At 43.6% G+C, this 22,217-nt stretch overlaps 1 protein-coding gene across 3 annotated transcripts; it reads left to right on the forward strand.

The window, feature by feature from the left end:
- Nucleotides 1–4,214: 4,214 nt before the first annotated feature.
- Nucleotides 4,215–13,331, forward strand: CDK1 (cyclin dependent kinase 1). 3 transcript variants are annotated; one of them, XM_053949152.1, is made up of 8 exons: nucleotides 4,215–4,259; nucleotides 5,041–5,091; nucleotides 6,509–6,665; nucleotides 7,721–7,844; nucleotides 8,236–8,406; nucleotides 8,949–9,112; nucleotides 9,241–9,382; nucleotides 12,465–13,331. In XM_053949152.1, the coding sequence occupies exons 2-8, from the start codon at nucleotides 5,055–5,057 to the stop codon at nucleotides 12,576–12,578; spliced, it is 909 nt and encodes a 302-aa protein (XP_053805127.1). In that variant the 5' UTR covers nucleotides 4,215–4,259; nucleotides 5,041–5,054; the 3' UTR covers nucleotides 12,579–13,331. The 3 variants fall into 3 exon arrangements, with proteins under 3 accessions (XP_053805127.1, XP_053805124.1, XP_053805125.1); XM_053949149.1 differs by lacking the exon at nucleotides 4,215–4,259 and adding an exon at nucleotides 4,358–4,537; XM_053949150.1 differs by lacking the exon at nucleotides 4,215–4,259 and adding an exon at nucleotides 4,546–4,726.
- Nucleotides 13,332–22,217: the final 8,886 nt, after the last annotated feature.

Genomic DNA, 22,217 nt, shown 5'->3' on the forward strand with positions numbered 1-22,217 from the left:
AGACAAGACGATATTGACTCTTGCAGCTGCCCTCTACTCAGCAGAGAAGGAGTTGTTCAGAGCATTACACTGGGTTCTCAGCCACGAATATAACTGTAATGCCGTAATCCCAGCTCGGCACTGTCGGTCTGATCCCGTGTGCCTTGCACAAACAGCGCTGCAGTTCAGGCAAAGGGAAGTCTGGGATGCCAAAGAGGTTTTAATATATGTGCCCCTTGGCCATTTATATAAATAAAATGTAATTAACATGGTGTTGTCAAGATTCTTTTGCTGTTTGCCTTGGAGTTTTCCCTCAGTTCTGCATTTCACTGTGTTTTGCTGTGAAGGGGAGCAGCAGTCCTAGGGATTCCCACGTGCATCCATCTGTGACTCAGTTGCCAGCAGGCTCACTGCTGCTGCTTGCTCCTTCAAGCAGAACAGTAAATCCCTCCAAACACAGAAGTCACAGCAAATGTACTTGTATCTCTTGTCTCAAGCAGCATCATTAGCTCCTGCCATGTCCAAAGCAATGATCAACCGAGATAAGCACTAAGGTACACAGACAACAAGAGGGAGGAGAACTCAAGGTAAGTGTCAGACACGCGTTTGACAAATTAATGCTGTGTCGAGTCTATACTTACACGCATTCGGCTCCGAAGCAAGGCAGCTCTAAGGGAGGGCCGGAGGCAGAGTGCAAGGCAGCCTCTGCTGCTGCTGGAGCAAACCAGCACACACAACTGCACCCTCCACTGCTCTGAGAGCTGGCATGGCCACCAGCACACCCAACACGGAGACCACAGCAAAGTAATGTCCCTGAGCTGCTTACCTGATTAAGCCAGCACAGCCTGGGCCCTGAGGCAAGAGCTGACACAAAGGCAGGAGCAGTGATTTCGGGCTTGAGTGCAACAGCTATCAGAGGGATCTCAAAGCCATCCACCTTCCAGACCTTTCCTAAAGGTATCAGAAAAGGCTAAACTTGTCACCCTAGGTGCTGACCAAGGGGATGACCAATGGCCTCAAACACATCACAGTGCTGTGTGCAGCTGGCTCATGGAGAAGTCCCCTCACATGTGAAACAAGTGGCATTCCTTCGACAAGAGAGAGCTGCTCTTTAACCAGCTTTCCTTCTGGTGCCTCCTGGTCTTTCCCATTCAGAGCCCATGACACAATGGGATGTATGGAAAAGACATATTCTCAAAGAGTTTGAAAATTCAGCAAGCGCTCTGAGAATGAACAGTTAGTGTCCAGCAGGAAGGACACTAAGAAATTTATATTTCTAAGAAATAATATTTTCTGAGCACAGCTAAGAAATTCTTGTGTATATTTAAACTAAAACTAGAAAAAAAGACCTCGCTTTCAAGAAAATTCGGATCAGTGTATTCAGTACTTTCAGACAGTATATTTTATATATAATCTCTATATTTTAATATAACTTATAATAATTTATAGTACTGTGTGATTATGATACCACCACCAACCCCTGTAAATTAACTAGGGTTACCATATGTCTGGGACTTCCAAGAAATGTTTTCTTTCCCTCTAAAGGGAAAGTTGGACTTTGGCAACCTACCTAAGGTCCCTAGGACTGGTCCAGCAGCAGCAGCCGCAGCCCTGTGCTGGCAGTAGAAAACAACTCCCCAGAGGCGCAGAGCCAGGCCTGAAGGATGTGTCCTACACTCTGTCTGAGCTCTGCAGCTGATCCACAGGCATTGCTGTGCCCACACTGCCCTGGCTGCTTTGGACTTGTTACACACACAGGATAGAATTCTGTCACTGTGCAGGGCAGAGCACATCAGGCTTTTTTTTCCTATGAATTGCACAAGATTGCACAAGCCATGTTCCTGTATCGAACTTCCCAGATATACAAAAGCCTTGTTCTAGGCAGGTAAATCCCCAGCCAGTGGTGGGAATACAGAATTCAAGGTAAACAGAGAGCCGCGAGCATGCACACCATATGCTGCAAAAATTCCCCAGGAGGGAGGGGAAAGTGGAGGGGCTTTACGCCTGAAACACACTCAGGGGGAGGAGTTGGACGGGCTGCCTCTTGCCTTTGCCACGGGGCAGGGATGAGAAGAAGGAAGTGTACCATAAATAGCCCTGCTTCCTGGAATCGCCGTCCCAAATAAAAGCTTTAAGGGAGAAGCTGCACGTTTTTGTTTGCAGCGCCCTGCCCTGCTTACGTTTCAGACAAGCAGCAAAGCCATCCTTCAAAAATGATGTAAACCAGTGCAAAGAAGTAATTAAAAAGGGCAGTAACATCAGCAGCGTGAAGAGGTGCCTGTGGCTCCCCCCTGCAGGGACTGTAGGTTTCCACAGAAGCTGTTGGTCCAGGACTGCCAGTGCCCGTGATAAATTGGTGCTAGAGTGGGTCAGCAGCACCACAGAATCCACAGTGGAGCTGTCCTTGCAGGGGAAAGACTTGTAAAACTAGAAACACGTGACCTTGGCTAATCTATTTAGCATTTCAGTTTTTCAGTAACAAAATTTGTTTGGAGTAGTATTTTCCCAGGCTTTTTGTTAACTCGTGTACTGTAGCACCGCTTTCCTGGGTACCAGTGGAGGAAGCTTGCAGCTGGCAGAGTGCTCACTGAGCAGGGCCCACAGGTGCCTCTCTAATTACATCCCCAACCCTTCTTTCAGAAGCTGGGATAGCACAGCGACTAATCTTTCTTAATCTGGGAGGAGGGATGCAGAACTTTAATTTGCCTACAGACACACATCCCAGCTTCCGGGGAATTAAGTTACCCAGTGACCTTTCATTAAGGCACATGCCTTAAAAGCAGCTCCCAAGGCTGCAGCAGCGCTGCCCAGATCAGTGCCCATGCAGCCAGAAATAATGAATTTATGGTCTGGCTGGCCATGGGATCCAAATCTAACATTCTTGATTAAAAGGAAAAGCTGCAGCATCCAAATCTAACAGACTTGATTAAAAGAAGAAGCTGCAGCCAACACCTAGCCTGGTCCAAATACAATTATACTCCCCAAATGATTCCAACAGCCCAAAGTGTTATTCCAGTGGTACGCAGGGTCCAGTGAAGAGACAAAGTTGATCAAGAAACTGGAGCATCTCTCCGAGGAGGAAAGGCTGAAGGAGCTGGGGCTGTTCAGCCTGGAGCAGAGACAGCAGAGAGGGAACATCATCCATGTGTGTCCTTGAGAGGAAACACCATCCCTGTGTGTCCCCGAGAGGGAGATCCCTGTGTGTCCCTGAGAGGGAACACCATCCCTGTGTGTCCCCGAGAGGGAACACCGTCCCTGTGTGTCCCCGAGAGGGAACACCGTCCCTGTGTGTCCTTGAGAGGGAACACCGTCCCTGTGTGTCCCCGAGAGGGAACACCGTCCCTGTGTGTCCCCGAGAGGGAACACCATCCCTGTGTGTCCCCAGGAGGGAACACCATCCCTGTGTGTCCTTGAGAGGAAACACCATCCCTGTGTGTCCCCGAGAGGGAGATCCCTGTGTGTCCCTGAGAGGGAACACCATCCCTGTGTGTCCCCGAGAGGGAACACCATCCCTGTGTGTCCCCGAGAGGGAACACCATCCCTGTGTGTCCCCGAGAGGGAACACCGTCCCTGACCGCAGGGAGGGCTCAGAGCAGGGACCAGGCGCTGCTCCTTGGGACCAGCAATGGCACCAGAGGAATGGGCAGGAACTAATGCCCAGGAGTTCCACGAGGCACAGCTTTACTGTGCGGTGACCGAGCACTGGGACAGATTGCCCACAGAGCATGTGGATTCCTACTCGCTGGAGATATTCCAGAACCGTCTGGACACGATCCTGTGCCATGTGTTCTCGGACGGCCCTGCATGAGCAGAGAGGTGGCACCAGGTGACCCACGGGTGTCCCTTGCAGCCTGGCCCATTCCGTGACTCTGGGATCGTGACCAGTCCGCCCAGTGGCGCCGTCGCGGCGCCCCCGTGTCACCGGCTTGGGGCTACGCGGAACGGCCCACCCGCCCGGCCAGGCTGCCTCCACTCGCGCCGGTGGCGAACCAAGGGGACGTCCGGTGCACGCTCAGCTCGCCGCGCCCGGCCGCGCAGCATTTCTCTCTTTCCCCCCCCCCACCGCGGAGCCGAAAGCCGCCCTTTGGGCCTCGCTTTGGCGCGGAGCGCGCTGATTGGCCGCTTTGAACGGGCCCGGCGCGGCGCCATTGGCGGAGCGCGGCGGGCGGCCGGTTCGAATGCGCGGCGGCCCCGCCCCCGGCTCGCGCGGCGCTGCGGACGTGCCTGTGCGGCGGCGGCGGCGGCGGCTCGTGCGGCGCGCGCGCGCAGCGGCTCCGCAGGTGAGGGGCGCGCGGCGGGGCCGTTGGCGCGCGCGGCCGCGCGGGGGGCCGGGGCAGAGGGATGCGCGCTCCCGAGCCCCGCGCGGGGTCCCGCTCCCCAGCCCGGGGGCGCAGCGCGGCCGCCCGGCCCTTCCCGGTCTGCGGCGGGGGAGCGCCCCGCAGAGCCGCACAGGGAGCGGGGGAGCGCCTCGGGCCGGCGGGAGCGGGGCGGGGGCTGGGCCGCGCCGAGCGGGGCCCGCGCGGCCAGCGGACGGTGCCCGCCCTGCCCGGAGCCGGAGGTAACTCGGCTCCGCTCGGTGCCCGTAACGCCGGGGGAAGTGCGGAGTGCCAGTCCCGGCTGTGCGGGGCCCTCCGCCGGTGACACCCTGTGCCGGTGTCCCCTGGCTTGGCCAACACCCGCTTCCCGGAGTGTTACACAGCGGCATTCCTGTCTGTTTCTAGCTCGTTCTCCTTGAGCCAGTAGTTAGGTAAAATTGATGAGTAGGTTGCACTTTCTTCAGTTCCCTGGAGGAGCTTTCTTCAAAGCTTTTTAATTTTTTTTTTTTTCTCCTTGGAGTCATTGCCCATTCATACCTTGGAGAATAGTTTTTCTAGCTGGAATTCGGAATAAATATGTTCTGTGTTTTTGTTGGTGAGAATGGTCAAGTGTTTTACATTACGTCTTAATTTTGTGAGGCACAACTTGCTTCTAAAGCCTTGGCATAGGTTCAGTGACTTGTCTGTGCTCAGGACAGCAACTGTTCACCCTCATTTTCTCTTTCTTTTTTCCCGTCCATTTCAGGAATAACTACAGCAATGGATGACTACACAAAAATAGAGAAGATTGGGGAAGGTAAGTATGGGGAGCAGTGAGCTTTTAAATGCTCCACAGTTTGAGCTATGAAGTGTCCCAGAAGATCTGTGCACTCTGCCTGTTACAAGAAACACAGATTCAACCAAGTGGCTAAATAAGCTTGTAGCTTAATTTTTGTGGTAGTTATCTATATCTGTAAAGGCTTTCAGCCTGCTCTTTTTTCTGAAAGTGACATGGTCTTTTTAAAAACAGCTGACCAGTGTTGAAAAGTGTCTGCCTTCATTTTGATGGCTAATGGTGTAACATTAGCCATCTCCAAAAGGCAGAAGGGAGAAAAAAATATGTTCTGAGTCCTGAAACCAGCTTACAGTTTAGGAAGCTCCCCCATTTCTCTGAATATAAACTTACCATCTGCCCCTGAAGTTGTGCAATGTGTTGTTTTGCTTGGAGCTGCTGGTAGGGAGTAGTATTTTCTGGATTGTTCTGCTCTGATGATATACGGGCAGTGCGTGTGTCACAGGAAAGCAAGATAGCAAAGCTCTGTGGAGAAGTGAATTTTTAACAATTACTTCACATTGAGGCACTGAGAAGATGGCTTCAATGCAGGTGTTAGTCACAACCCCCCTGTTACTGGAAATGCAGCCTGTGTTCGTGGTAGAAGTCAGTGTCTTTGCTAACACCCTACATAAGGCCTTATGTAGACTTGGAAATTTGAAGTACCATTGCCCACCCTGAGGCAATAGCAAAAGGTGTGCTTGGATCCTGCAACAAAGCTTTGTAACCAAAGCCTTGTGTGTGGATCTTTTTGAAATAAACTAGTTTGGGCTTCATTTGAGGGATTAATGCTTCAAGAAGGGTAAAGGAGAAGGCTTACACTCTCTTGGTTTGAGGGCTCTACTTCTGTGAGCACTGATAATTAAGATGGATTGATTTGAGATTTACTCTTGGTTCCAATTTCAGCTTCTGCTGAGACCCACAGCACTAGCCTCTCTCCTGCACTGAGCATTGTGCCAGAGGTATTTCTACAGCTCACACCCATGGATGGCTGGATCTCAGACTGCAGAAGGAGCACTACTTCCATTTGCAGCTAAACCTGTAGCATTTTAATATCATGTATCAATGGCAAAATCATAATCCTTTATGATGATCTTGTCTGAAAGTTAATCAACTTGAAACTCAAATTGTATCGGATTTTATAACTACATCTTGCAAATACTCACCTTTCACACTTAGGCTTCTAAGTGCCCTGTCCTAATAAATGCTACGCTTCATGGGTGGCATGCTTTAAACAAACAAAAATATTGCTCAGGTGAACTCCACAGCTAAATAATACTTTGTAATTTAAACCAATACTCCATTTGTAAGGAATTTTCCTCTGTTAGCAGCTCATGTTTACAATATTATTTGTACCTGAAGCTGGTACTTCCTATATTTGTTTCACTGTCTTTTTGTTCAGGTACCTATGGTGTTGTGTATAAAGGTCGTCACAAAACCACAGGCCAAGTGGTTGCAATGAAGAAAATACGTCTAGAAAGTGAGGAGGAAGGTGTTCCAAGCACTGCTATCCGAGAAATTTCTTTATTAAAAGAGCTGAATCATCCCAATATAGTCTGGTATGCATATACTGGTATTTAGCTAAACTCTTGGAGGGGCACTAGGTCCCATCAGATCATAAATTATTTTCCCACTCATCTAGTGAGGTGAGAACCTCTCTGTTTAATACAATGTCTGCTTTGCAGCAAATATTTTAAATTCCATGTTTATGCCAGTTTTCTAATTAAGTCTTTCTCATGCTGCCTCTTTTTGTTCCAGGAATCTAACAAATTTTTGTTAATTTAGAAATTTCTGTAAGTTCTTTTCAGAGAGGTTATTGTGAGAATGGAGACATACTTTATGAAAACTGGCTGTAGCTGTTACTTCAGGCAGTCTCAGAAGTTTATTTACCACCTTGGAATAGACCATTTGACTTAAGTGTTCTGATGTTCTCCCTGCTGTTCTGTAGCAGGAATTTAGATGTGTTTTGATGCTGTCATAGCTGGCACACCTGAGCTATGAGTGAAGTTTCCATCAGTGACTGCTTGACATGTAAAAATGATTGCAGCCACTGTCTTCCCCCAACATACTTGCTTGCTCTTTGATGCAGCAAAATACTTCAGTGTGCCTTAAAATTGGCCAGGTTCCAGCCAGGTAGTGTTTCAGTGTAGGTATGCTTGGGTTTAGGAACCCTTACTCTCCAATAAGGATGAAGAAGATACTTAAAAATGTGTGCAAATCCTGCTGTGTCTATTAGAGTCCTATTAAATATTCCCTTAAGTTCCTAGTAATTCAGGCTCTGCTGTGACAAGCCAGCTTCAAAGAGAAGCTGGGCACCAACACCCACAGGTGGGTTTTTCTTAATGGCAAAAGTATTTTTTCTTCAGACTCCTGTGTCTGATTTGAGAGAACATAAGTTTAGGAGGAAGCATATAGGCTTTTATTTCAGTTTGACACTATTTCAGATATACTTGATTTTCCAGATGACAGTATAACTCACAAAGTCTGTTGTTTGAAGACTTTTAAGATTTCCATAATAGAAACCTGGAAATATCAGCTTGTATCCCTGTTGAGAAAAGAAGCAGGAGGAGTTCATGCATTTTGCAGTGGAAGTAATTGTATATTCAATTTTTAGTCTTCAGGATGTTCTCATGCAGGATTCAAGACTGTACCTCGTCTTTGAATTCCTTTCCATGGATCTCAAGAAATATTTGGATAGTATTCCATCTGGCCAGTATTTGGAGCGTTCACGTGTTAAGGTAATGAGGACAATTTCTTAACCTAAGAGGGAATTTAATGATGACCTACTAAACCATAAGCAGTTCTTATTTCCAGTATAATTAACTCCTTGAGGAGAAATGAAAGGTTAAATAAGCAGCCGTCAATAATAAGATGAATGTGAGTTTTGCTTTCAAATGCCACTTGAAAATCTTTTCATTACTGAGATGAAACTGTCTTAAACTAATCTTCAGAATTAATTTGTGTAGCTTTTTGATTGATATTAACTCCTTATCTGCAATGCTTTGGATCTCCATTTCCTGCTGCTGTAGGGAGAGCTACTGAAGGGAACACCTTTGTGTTGCAGGACCCTGACATGTACTAAAAGTAACTCCTTTTTTTCTTTCTTTCCTCCCACCTCATCCTTTCTAGAGTTATCTGTACCAAATTTTGCAAGGTATTGTCTTCTGCCACTCAAGAAGAGTTCTGCACAGAGACTTGAAACCTCAGAACCTCCTGATAGATGACAAGGGAGTGATTAAACTGGCGGATTTTGGACTGGCTCGAGCCTTTGGAATTCCAGTGCGGGTCTACACGCATGAAGTGAGTTGGGACATACCTCTGGTGGTTTGGATAGTGTGTACTTGCTACCTGCTAAGAACTGATTCTGAAACAGCTAAAAACAATCAGCTTTTTCAAGCTATAAGCCAACAAAACTATGAAAAAGTTAGGTTTTGTTTTCCACTTCTTTGACTGTGGTTTCACTCTAAGGTTCCAAAGCATTTTATGAATCCCACTCAGAGTGAGTCAGATGGACTCAAACTTGTTGCTCACTGTCTCATAAAGGCGTTTTTGCTTTGCAAAGCACTCAGGTTTGAGGGGTTTTGTGGCTGGGTGCCAAAGGATTCCTGCTTTTGGGGAAGTTGTGCAGGCAGCTGCTTTTTTTGAAGTAGAAGCTACTGCAATGGAGTTGCTTTGTCTACAAATGAAGTTTGAAACCAGTATTAAACTTCCACTAAAACTTAGAGTACTGGGTATTTTTAGCAAAAAACTGTGAATGCTGCTTAATAACAAATGAGCTATTTATCTAGCAGTCAATTAAAAGACCAGATATTCCACAAACTTAACCTTTCCTTGTTCCACAGGTAGTGACACTGTGGTACAGGTCTCCAGAAGTGTTGCTGGGATCTGCTCGTTACTCTACTCCTGTAGATATCTGGAGCATAGGAACCATATTTGCTGAGCTGGCAACTAAAAAGCCACTTTTCCATGGGGATTCAGAGATTGACCAGATCTTCAGAATCTTCAGGTATGTAAGGCTCTACCTTTCCTTGCTAGCTGTGTGGCACCACACAACAGTTGTGTGTAATTAAAAGTGTAATAGCACATAACAGATTTCAGACTAAATTGCTTAATATTTTGCTTATGCTTGCACAGAGCTTTAGGGACTCCCAACAACGAGGTATGGCCTGAGGTGGAATCCCTGCAAGACTATAAAAACACATTCCCAAAATGGAAACCTGTCAGCCTTGAAACACATGTCAAAAACTTGGATAAAGATGGACTTGATCTGCTGGCTGTAAGTAGTCTGTCCAAAATCTGCTGATTAACAACTTGAGTGGGCTGTTTGAAATAATCCAGAATACACAAAGCTGTACTCATCAGTCATGGCTTAGAAGGAAAATATGGAGATCTTCAAGCTATCAACAGTGGTATGAGCCTTCATTCTTGTAGAACTGACACCTTGTGTGACACTCACTCCTTTCACAAGTAATACCAGACTATTTTTCACATGAAGCAGTTGTGCCTCAGCTTTTTTATAATAATAAGCCAGGTACAACTTGAAAGCTGGAGGATGAGTCTTTACAAAGATGTTTAAATGAAGGCTTCTGCCATAAAGTAGCTTTCACCTTTCTGCTGCCAGCTCCAGTTGTGATGTGGCTGTGTGACTGCTGAGCCAGTTGGAAATGTTGATTTTATGGTAGCATGTGGATTAAACTTGGTGGGCTCATCTTGGTTAAACTTCTTTGATGGTCTTAACTGAATAAACAAGGATAGAAACAGCTGAATGTATTGATTAGCTGAGACAAGAAACTTAGCTGAAGTCTGTCTTTAGTGTCTGTCTCAATTGCCCTTAAATTTGGAGTTAAGTATTTTTGGCTGTGGTGTATTAACTTGTAATTGGTATCTTTTGGGTCTAGTGTGAGTTTCCTTTAGTTCTGTGGCCAGGCAGTTAAACTACCACACCAGGCTTTTAATTGGCAAGCTCTTCATCAGTCTTTTCCATTTAGTGCTCTTCCAGCTCATGTGCTGCCACTGAGGGCTAATTTAGGTCACATCCTAGGTGTGCTCTTAGATGTCCTGAGGTGCAGTGATGTACCTTGGTTGTCCTTTGGCTGTTCTAAAGCTGCAGTTGTACAGTGCAGACCTTCAGACGGGAGTGTGGGTTGGGTGCTCTGTGTGTCTCAAGGCAAGCTGACACTCCAGAGCCCCTTTGTAAAGCAGTACCTGTGTACCTGGCTCATGGCTGTAAGCAGTCACAAAACAGTTCATTACCCATATTGGTATTATGGCAGAATACCCTGAATGAAGCCATGTTGCCCAAAAAGCTCAAATGATCACAATTTCTCTCTTTTTTTTGAGGGAGGCGGGGGGCAGAGCCCCAGTTCACACTGACAGCCTGAGCATTTGTTGAACATGTAGATGTCCTGGATAGCTCTGAACCGTGCAGCACAGTTGTCTTACAGCAATAAGACCCCTGACAGCATCTTTATTAAATCAGTTTGAAATAATTGTTGCTGACTCTATTTACAAACTGAAATCAAAGGAACAGGCAGGAGAATCTTGTTGAAACAGTTGTATGAAAAGAACCTGCCAAGGGCTCATCTGAGCTTAGGTGAGGCTTCACTGTGTGAAGCCAATGGTTGGGGCTGCTGCTAATAAAGGCAAAAAAATACTTCATGGTGCTCTTCATGGTGTTAGCATAATTCTAGTCTCAAAGCATATTAAATTCTCTAAAGTCATTTACAGTTTTGCCTTAATGTTAACATTTTAGTTTCCTGTTAGTGCCTGGTGACAGTGGTATTCCTGACTGGAATCCCTTTAACTTTCCTATGGCACTTCTAAACCTTTTAAACCCATAATATTACTTCAAAGGCAACAAAACTAAATAGTTTGTTCTAGAGCACAAGCTCAGATATGTCAATGAAAATGTTTCAATGTTTAACTTTTTTCTATAGACAGTTGCAGATGTATGTAAAGGAGCCGTCTTTAAAAATGTCTTAACACAAAAATGTGTAATTCAAATTCCATGAGTGAGGTTGTGAGTTTAAGACCTTCATAAGCTACATGACTTCTATGGCCAGCATTTCAAAGAACTTGATGGCTGTCCTCAAAAACTTTCAATTATCAGAACAGTAGGTGCCAGGGAAAACTAATGCTCTAGACCGCAAGAGAAGCTTCCTTCTCTTGCTCCATCAGTTGTGGTGCAGTGTCACAGCATCCCTTTTTCAGAGAAATTTCCCTCTTTGAGTCAATTTTGATAGAACCTTTAATATCAGAATTAACTACAGGAGACTGTTCTAGGTATAGATAATGGGAACCTCTGCCACAAGGTAAAATTGGACATGCAAGGTTAAATCTAGAGGCAGCATTGCATTTGGCAGAAGTTCAGAGAATATAAATGCAGATTCAGTGGTTTAAATCAACCTGAAGACTCCCTGTAGAATGAAGTGTAAAGATAATTAAATGTCAAGACTGAATACTGGGCAGAGTAAGACTGGTTAAGTTTTGTTCTGGAAGACAGATTTGTTGTGCAGACAGGGGAGAGGGCAGCTGGTGGAATCCTGATTACTTGAATTTGAAATGGTCTGTTCTTTAGTAAGGGGAAATTAAAAGACTTTGCTTGTTTTGGGTCTAGTACAAAACTGAATGCTTCATTCCTTTTTTGACCCCTTGTATGAGAGAAGCTATAGATACTTTTTTTTTTTTTATGGCTTAGAAAAACAAATTTCCTCCTGCTTTAGAAACTTCTGGGGATTATTTTAATGCCTGTGACACCCCCTCTTTTTGCTCTCATCACCTTTATTGAGGTATTCAGTTGAAGTATTTTATTGCAAAGAAACTCAAGTTTTAACTGTTTTCTTCAGTTCTACCTGCTTGTAGTGTACTTTCCAATTTGGATTTTGAAACTGAGTGAGCATTCTTTTATTTTAATAGTCAAGTCACCAACCTGAGCAGAAGCCATTTGACATCACTTTGCTCAATGTCAGTAACAAAAAAAGTGTCAGACCACTTGTCCTTAAAACATTTAGGGCTTTACCAGCCTAAAGCTTATTAACTTGCCTCAGTGAGAAGCTGAGATAATTATTGCTGCTTGGTTGCCTGGTTCTGGATTTAGTTCAGTGGATGTGGTACCCAGGCACAGGCAAGGGCTTGGTTATTGAACAGGGGGTTAAATGGGATTTTTCATTTTCTGAGCAGTTATGCACTGCTACTGACTTGTAGGGGAAATAACCTCTCCAACTAGGAGAGCACAGAACAAAGGGGGAAAATGTCTTTGTAGTTACTTTATTATTATGGTTAAATATCTATTTAACATGATTTTAGCTCACATTTCATGAGGAAATAAATGTGTGGGTTTTTTTTTTTTTTTCTTCCAGAAAATGTTAATTTATGATCCTGCAAAAAGGATTTCTGGCAAAATGGCCTTGAACCATCCATATTTTGATGATTTGGACAAATCCACTCTTCCTGCTAATCTGATTAAGAAATAGACCTTTGGACTAAATCATCCAGAGTGAAATAATTGTGATTACTTTTACTCTTAAGTCTGTCATTTGTATGTCTGTCTTTTTGCTCTTAAGATTGGCTGTATTCATTTTGTTTTGGTTTAAGTGTTATCTAAATGTAAATATTAACCTGTTAGTGCTGAGTTCAAATACAATGCAAATATTGCTGCAATTAATGCAGTCAACTTTCTATAAATAAAGCTTTAACCCCGGTGAAGGACTGAACTTATTTCCAGGCCACAGCTGCTCTACAGCAGGACTCCTGTTTTCTTTGGAATGCACTGGAAAGGTACCACTTGGCTGAAAAAGCTGCTAACCCAAACTTCTAAATGGTTGTTCCTGATACGATAGGAAGTTGTTTCAGTGTCATGTCATTTACACTTTTACTTGAGCATGGCAACTGATGTGCCAAAGGACACTGTGAGATATGCTGAAGAACAGCAACTTAGAAAAGTGTGGATGGCCAAACTGATTTTGAGTTTTTGAAGGCAGCTGTAAATCATTATTTGAGATAAGTCCCTTGCTCTATGTTTTTGTTGTTGTCTTGGAGGCCCAAGAGTTTACCAAGATGTTGGCATGTGAACTCCTAGGAATTGTAATCATAAACTGAGATGCCACATGGCTCCAGGCTTTTCCGTAATTAAAACAGAAGCTTTTTAAAGCTCCCTGGCAATTTACTGAACAGGTGAGAGTATTGTTAAAAGTTCAAATAAAGTTCAAAGGCGTGTACTAATAACAGATTGTGTGTTAGTGTCCAATTCCTACCTCCATTGTTACCCTTCAGACACATCACTAGGGATGGGGGGTACATCTGGTCTGAGTTTTATTGGCTCTAGGCACTGCAGTGCTCCTTTCCTTGCTGGTTAGGGGCCAAGGCTTGCAGCACAGTGGGGAACACTATTGAAAGTGTTTAGATTTCTAAATCAGGTGTGTGCAAGCACTGATATGAACTCTAAGCAGTGAGGTTTGTAGGAGCCCTGTCCTACAGCTGCTGAATCGACACTAAAGGCAGTGGAGACGACAATATCTATCCAGTTCATCACATATTTGTTGTGTCCTTGAGTAGCTGAAAGTGTTAGACCTAGCTTTTGTTAACAAGCAGCAGGGTGAGAGATAAATACCCACTTGGGCTGTTACCACTGTTCTTTGCAAAGTCCTTCTTAATCTTCAGAAATATTGGAAACTTGGTTTAATAGAATCACTTGATAGCAGAGCACTGAGGAGGAGAGGATTTTTGAAATCGTACAGGTAAGTTACTTAATTGAAGGCAGTGGGGGAGAAGATTGTGATGGCTGACTCCTTTCTGTTAACACCGGTGAAAGGATGCAATTTCAAGATAAAGTGGGATCTAATTTGTCTCTATTTGCATGTAGTAACTTGACACAGGGTTTACAGGCCAAGAGGTTTGTAATTGTTGCTGCTAATTGGTTACCTTGGTGTAGAAAAATGGGAACCTGCCAGTAACTGCATTAAAAATCCGAAGCTAGTGCACAGACCAGGTTCTGTATGGAAAATATTTCAGCTGGGCAAAAGAAATATTTTGCTGCAATAGTGGTAAAGCCCAATATTTATTTTGTAAGTAACTGGTGTCTGTCTCAGCTTAATGTGATACGGGGAATGCTTTAGCTTATCTTAACTAACAACTTAAGTACTAAAATTTCCAAAGAGTTTTTCAAACAATAACTTACTCCAAATCTGCAATCTTTCTTGTTTAGCCAGGCACTGTAACAGCTGCTGTGACATCAGTGTAGCTCTGAACAAGGTATTAGAGTGCTCTTAGTAAAGGGGAGGGGCGGGGGAACACAATACTGTCTATCTGTGCCTCAGTGAGATCAGGTGCTGAATATCATACTGAGACACCTGACTCACTGGCACAGCTCCACTGTTAGCAATGAGGCAAAGTTATCAGTCAGGCAAATCACTTCCCTTATGGAAAATAATATCTGCTCTTGGTAACTGCCCTGCTGCCTGCACCTAGCATGTGCAAGGTTTCTGATGTTCAAGCTTTGGCCACCTAAAACTCAATTTTATTCCAGTAAGAACTGGGCATCCCTTGCCCTTTGGGGTTTTAACCCACTGTGGGTGATAATCAGCAGACCTATTTATTGATACCTATTGCAGTAGCTTTCTTCTGAATGTTGTAAGAACTGGGGATAAAATTACTTCATTTAAAAGCAACGTGCTCCTGTCTAAAATGAAGTTCTATAGTGTAATGTTGCATCACTATTGCCTCTGGTACTATGGCTGCTCAGTATCTTGTTTTCTACTAGTGCACAAGTAAACCCCAGCTGAAAATTATAAACTTAACTTGGTGTTTGACTTCACTTGCTTGTCCTCCATACCATTAAAAAGCAATGTAGGTGAAAAAGTTTTGTGTATACAAGAATAGGATTTTACACAGGATCAAATTGGGGTTTTGTCAGTGGGTTGGTTTTTTTTGAAGTTGCTGAATGCTAGCAGGCTGCTGAAGTTGGGGGTAGGTGTAAGTTTTATATTGGTCCAGAGGAAATGGGAAATGCACCTGCTGAGTCAGAAAGAAGACACCTACTCAGTCCAATTGCATTTGCTACACTTAAAATTGCTTTAAAGCAGCAAATGACTGGCAATTTACCAGTATTCCCATGTTGGTATCTGGGATTACTTCTGAACAGCCAGTTTTGACCAGCACTATTTCCTTCTTGGTGCCCACAGACTTGCACAAAGGCACAGCACTACCACTGCTTCTGTTTTATTTTATATCAGGTTTGTAAAGACTGCGTGGGAATAAGGCAACACTGATATATGGGCCCTACTCTCATTAAGCCTGACTAGTTCTTCACCAAGCTCCTTGCCTTATTTTCTGACAAGCTGCATCAATTTATGGAGCAATCTCAGAATTTCCCATTGCTTTGACCACCAGCTGCTCTGGTTTACATCTGCTGCATCAATGGCTCATTCCAGGTAATGGCTTGTGATTTTATTCCCACTGTATTCCTGTATAAAGCATTGTCTCCTCATGTGTAAGTGTCAGCAGGGTACTGAGTGTTCTCCACTGTTGCTGGGCATATTTTACTTCAGCCTGGCTATTTCAATAAATTCTTGTTGCGTTTGAATCAATAGCAGGCTATTGATGCTGCTGCTAACAGATTGAGTGATCTCAAACATGTATCTCCAGTACAGGTGGCTGGCTGCCTTTAATGGAAGAATTGGAGGTGGGAGCTGGTCTCTCCAAATTGCTAAAGTGACAGGCATTATGCCCTGGGGAATAGTTAGTGGTTTTACAGCAACAGTTATATTCAGTTCCTTGAAATGAATGAAAACCTTTCTGCTGACCTCTGAAAGGTTTAGATTAGACTGTTGGGAGGGGATTAAAAAAAAAAAAATTCCCCCAACTATTTTAAGCAACAACCAATTGAATTCTTAAAAAAAACCCTGCATACAGTACACAAAATACCTGGCCAAATGCAAGGCAGAGTGTTTGAGAGCCAAACCCAGGGATCTGGGTAATTTCCAGCATGAATCCTTGGGCCTGCGGAACATGTTTTTCCCATGACAGCTTGGACTTGCTGAGCAAGGACCATGGGCCCTTCTAACCTACGTGGGGCTGAAAGACCTTCCCTCCTTTTCATTTGCTCTCCACCTACTGCTTATCTTTGCAAAAGACACATTAACTATCACTTTTCCTGTCAATTGCTGGTCTTCCAGAGGAGGGTGGGGTTTTTTGTGTAAAAAAGGAGAGATTTTGTGCCTGTATCATTAACAGTGCTCATTGCCATTTCCAATTACCCTTCAGTGCTATTTTTCTCCTCTCTTATCTATTGCCTTAAGAGCTATCACAGATGGACTTTTATTTAAGGCCATTCCCCTTGACAGTGGTTAGAGGAAGAGCATCACAGCCTAGTGAAGGGCAGGCTCTGCATGTCTTGCTTCCAATGGGGACTAAAGACAGCGAGGAGGGTGAGCTAACACCTGAGGGGGTCCCATCTTGACTCTTTCATACAAGAGCAGGGCTCTAAAATGCTCCCAATTGGTGGCATGGGGGGATGAAAGGAGAGGTCAGTCCTTTTCCCCCTGTAGGTGCTCTCAATGGATCTGCTGTGAGCAGCTTCCTGCTGGGGCCTGGCACACCTCAGACCCCTGTGAAGATCAGGAAGGATTTAACTAGTTAAAGGCAGGCAGGGAAAAGACTGTGACTCTTGGTGTCCCTCTTGGTGGGTCATCTTTGGTAGCTTCCCACAGGATCTCAGCCTTTTCTGTGTGAGCTCAGAGTGAGCCAGTCCTTGACTTTCTGTGCTTCATTTCAGCCCTTTGCCATGTAGGCTGTGGTCAGGAGTGTAAATATTTCACAGCTGTTTGCTGAACTGTGTTTGATTTGGGCTCTGAGCATATAACAATTTATATTACAAATGTACCTGAGACCTGTCAATTTTTTTCCCCACAATCAGATATCTTTCTGAAATATCCATAAACTCACCGGCTGAAAGAAAGAAAGGGGGGGCTCTCTTCTCTTAGATTTTTCTTGATTCTTTTTTTTTTATTATTTTAAAACTCATCTGAGGATGAGGAATTACAACTTCTATTAATTACCTCACCCAGCTCAGAATCTCTTCCTGAAGTGTACTGGAACTACTGAATTCCTGGGAAGCTACTCAGCATCCTTTGGTGACAGGCAAAAGGATTAAAAGAGGAACCAAAACAGTGTAGAACATATAAAATTGGCAGATGGATAAGAAAGCATAAATTATTTTGTGTTTCTATAAGGAAAAATTATTTCTTAAAAGTTGTCAGAGAAATTATCATGAATAGTATAATAATATTTTAATAATATTTAAAAGATTTCAGGAAAGTGTAATTTTTTTTTAAAATCTCAAGGTATGAATCTGGTACTTTTCCCTAAATCAGTAAGTAAATAAATTTTATTTTCTTTCTTAGTATTTGGGGCTTAATAGATACATATATGAAAATAAAAACAATGGAACTGTAACAAAGATTATTTCTGAAGATCTGCAACAAGACATGTAAAGTCCTGATGTGTATTTGGGATAAAAGTTACATTTTCTTATTATTCCTAAAGTTTGTGTTGCCTCCCCCTTGGCCACGCGGTGTCACTCTGGCACCTCGGTACCGGCAGCCAGGCAGGGGGGCGGGGAAGAGCAGAAAAACTCCCTCAGACTCTCCTGGCTCCATGAAAAATTGAAGGGTATTTATTTTCTGGTAGGCAGCCAGGCTGAAAATAATATCTGAATTGAAAGCCTTTCATGAAACATCTGGGCAGTTAAATTTCGCAAACTTCAAAGATGTCCAGTACCGTACTGACATACTGATTTCTTTCTTTAGTGAAGAATCACTTAGGCTAATGCACAAAAGCCTCTGTAAAAAACGTTTTATGCTGAAATTAATGATCAAAATGACTATGCTTAATAAAGCAACTATCACAGGAGTGCCAGTCAACATGGTTAAACTACAACAGGCTCATAATCAGTCTCTCAAATCACTATCAATTGTCCACAGTGGCCAGTTTTGCAGTGATTTTTTTGAGGTCTGCATGCTTAATCTCCAGATTTTCCATTTTGGATTTGATACGTGTGTGCAAAATTGCGCCTGTGGTTTTCTTTTGCAGGCTGTCATTTTTTAAGTACCTTTCATAAGCTTGACTAGAATCTCTGCTGGTAAACAATAGAAATAATAGAGTCACATTTATAGCAGTTGAGAAGCTGGTCCTCAACACTGACTTCAAATATAAGGTCTTATTTTTACTTGTTGATGTGTTCTCCTAAATGCAAAAGCTAAAAGCAGAAGTATGTCAAATACTTCTAGATGACTCGATCTGCTCTTAGAGCCGTGGGATTATACAGTCACATGCCTGGTAAAATTCTCCCCAGTGCTGGTACATGAAGCATTAGGATTTTCTTCTCTCCTCTCAATGTACAGAGTGATGTACAGCTAAATAACCTCCATAAGTTTATAGTAATAATTCTGTTCACTGAGCTGCTTGAGGCAGAAATGCAAGTGCTAATGCGTAGGAGCTGTACTTTGATAATTATTCTTGGGAATGAAAAAACACACTAATAATTTCCCAGTTCTCATTCAAGTGCTTAGTCTAGGTAAAATGGCATTTTTCACATAGTAAAAGATCATAAATAAATGTAAATACACAGCAGGTGTCCCTCTGCTATGCCATGTGGACCTGACAGAGTACTTATTCTGGTAAGTAGGGAAAAATACTAAAGCAGCTGCTTTATACTGGAGGATTTTCAAAGTGAAGTAAAAATCACACATAGCATACCCATTTCCATAAGTAGCATTAATTTTATAGACAGAGATTGAGCACAAAGAAAAAGAAAGTCTTTAGCAGAATCTGTCATTGACTTAACTCTGAGAGTCCCCATACATCATTGTTCCACTCCTGTAAAGCCCAGCCAGGGACTGAGTCTGTGATTTAACTCTTACTGCACATCTCCAGCACCCCAGGCCACAAACCAGGCTGTGCCTCTTTGCACCAGGAATGCTAAAGCTCATGTTCAGGAGGTTCGGGATGGCTTGCAATGCAACACACACACTGTCAGCTGCAGGAGAGGCACCAACAAGCACTGCAGTGCTTGAATGACCCTGTGCTGGGGGAGCTTGAGACAGCACTCAACTTCTTCCTGAAAAGCTACAGGAAAGAAATCTATGCTGCGAAGATGCTCTTTTTTTCCTTAAAAAGTTATTAAATGTATTCTAACTAGAGTCATCAGGTGGCTACTGCTATATACAGTTATAACTAGACTGGTCCCCTTGAAGAAAAAGCTATAGAAATTAGGTAGAGTTTAATTTGATCTCATGTCAGTAAGAATAAAGAAAAATAGCTCTAACATTATGGTTTGCTGCAATGAAAAAATGATACATAGCATTTTATTCATCTATGTAAAATAATTTTTTCATGTAATGTTTTCTTAGTTAAGATAACCCTGACTTAGAAAAAGACAAGTTTATGGATAACAAAAAGCAGTGCTTATCCAGGTTTTCCCTTCTTCAAGCTTTGAACAAGTATCAACTGTTTTAATTAGCTCTCAACATCTTTATATTGTCATATGAACTGGGAGTACTCTGCACACATGTAACCGTTACTTTAAACAGGGAGCATTTGCAAAGCAAATGATTGTGCCTGACAATCTCTCTGCAGCCAAGCAGCACTGAAAAATGGCTTTGCTTTGGTTCCATTGCTTGTTTGATTTGATTTTTGTAATTTCTTAGGAAAGGAGTAAATGGCCCTAAATTCCATTTAGTATTTTGAAATATGGAGAGTATTTCCCAGCTGATGAAGCCAACAGGCTCAGCCGAATGCCTTCGTGTCTAGGGAGGATGGACATAGCTCGGAATTTGAACTTTGCTGTTTCCAGCACCATTTGTGCAATGAGTTTTGTGGGACTGTGGCTGTTTGCCTGGGAGAAGCTAAAGCAAAGTTGCAGGCTCTGAGCCTTCCATTTGTAGATCTCATATGCCAATTTTCCTCCTGAATGTGATTATTACGTTTACAGCTGAAACTTCAAGAAAACTGGAAAATAGTGTTACCTCCAGCAGAGAGCAAAATAAACACATTCCTGCAGTGTGTTTTTCCATGGCCAGACTCAAATTTCACATCAAACAAATCTAGCAAGTGACAGGTCACAACACATGCCTTTAAAATACCAGAGGAAAGAAAGCTTCTTCAGCAGCAACCAGATAAACAAAACCAAACCCCCAGAATTTTGAACAGCCTCAGAGCATGTTAAAGGCAGTTTTCACTTCAGTAGCCAGCCCACAACCAGCACTAGTTATTCTGCAGTCATTCCTTATGTTAGGACAGGGATTGTCCTGCTGTCTGGATCTTAAGCCCTATACTGAAAGTATTCTTCAGGTCTCCTGGGGGGAAAAAACAACCAAACAAAGCAAAACTAACATGCCTCTGCATTACAATTGTGGCTTGCTAAGACTGAGGAGGAATACATGACAAGGAATAAGCTCACAGGCTTCCTTGATTTAGCAAAGGCATGTCCAAAACAGAAAGGTTATTCTGGGACATGACATTACCCTCAAGCAGCTGGCCTTCACCAGGTGATACGTGCTGTTAGCCTATGATAAATGAGAGGTAGTCCAAGTTTAGTTCTTGAAACATGCAGAAAACATACTTAAAAAACCACCCAAAAGCCAGCCTGGTCTAAGTAGCTGAGCATTCAGAAAGTTCCCTGACCAGCAGAAAAGTTTCTCACCATCTGGCCCTACAATTTCAAAGTGTCAGGCTCAAAGCATTTGCCATGATTTTGACAGTGCTTGACTTTGCCATTTTAATAAATTGGCTTCCAAAGGAAAGATTTTTCAATTCAGTGAATTCTCTTATAAGGGCCCAGAAAGACTTTCACCTATTGAAGAGTTCAAGTCAGCTTTTCAGATTTTACCCTTGGGATTGTGGCCATGGGAGTTATATGCAAGCTGGAGGAATTATCAGTCATAAAGACTTGTCATTAAAGTAAGTGAAGGTTTATTATTATTACTTTATTGTTATTATTTTAACAATATTTAACAATTTCTGGGTATAAAATTATGAGCTATGTGATCTCAATTGGCCCCATAAGACTTTCTGACCAGATAAATGAGTCAAAGTGAGACATCAGTACTGGAGGCTTAATGTCCTGTGGCTACGTGGGATTATCAGTGTCTGCTCTCATTTAAAAGGCTTTTTGTTTCAGAGAAGTGGTCACAGCACCAAGCCTGACAAAGCTCAAGAAGCATCTGGATAATACTCTTGGGCACATGGTGTGGTTCTTTGGGGATGGTGCTGTGCAGGGCCAGGAGTTTGACCTTTGTGCATCCCTTCCAACTCAGCATATTCTGTGATTTTAAAGTCTCTAGGCCTCTCAGAGGGACTGCAAGATAAATAGCCCCACTGTTATAGGAACTGTATAGCTGTACTTGATTGTGGTTTGTCAGCCTGCATCTATCTGCTGGAAGAACACAACCACTGCCTTGTGCAAAGCACCTCAAAAAATTCCACATGCCCACACCAGCCTCCTGCAAGGGCCCAGAGGGGAGGGTGTGAGGCTTGGCTCAGCTGTCCCCATCTGTGTGCAGGGACTTGTTCCCCAGAGCTCTCTGTTGATGGGAGCAGATCCATCCCAGGGCCCACCTGGGCCTGTCCCATGTCCGATGACCACGGTGGGCTTGGGAGGTCACTGCCCCAAGGAGCAGTAACAGGGCTGGCAGGTGCAGGTGAAGGGAACAGTCCCACATCTGTTCTATAAAATACCCATCACTTTCCTGGCAGGAGGCATCTCCCCTACAGCAGGTAAAATTACAGCATTAGGAGTGTTTACTTGAAGAGATTGGCAGAACATCCCCAAGAGCTTCATCATGCTGAAGAAAACACACAGCTCTCTGATGGACACATCTAAAGCATGTGAGTATCCCCAGTAATTTCTTCATATATTTAGTCACATGCACCTGTTCCCTACAAGCCCACAGGCTGCCACCAAATGCAGTGTGTATGACATGGGCAGGTACCGCATCAAAGAAAGGCTGCTCCAAGGAAGGGCTGAACCTCTCACCTCTATGGGAGGTCAGACACAGAGAGCAAGGAGCAGACACAGAGGAGTGTTTGCCTTCTGTTGTGCAAAGGACAACAACACT

The sequence above is a fragment of the Vidua chalybeata genome, chromosome 8, assembly GCF_026979565.1.
Source record: "Vidua chalybeata isolate OUT-0048 chromosome 8, bVidCha1 merged haplotype, whole genome shotgun sequence".
NCBI lineage: Eukaryota > Metazoa > Chordata > Aves > Passeriformes > Viduidae > Vidua > Vidua chalybeata.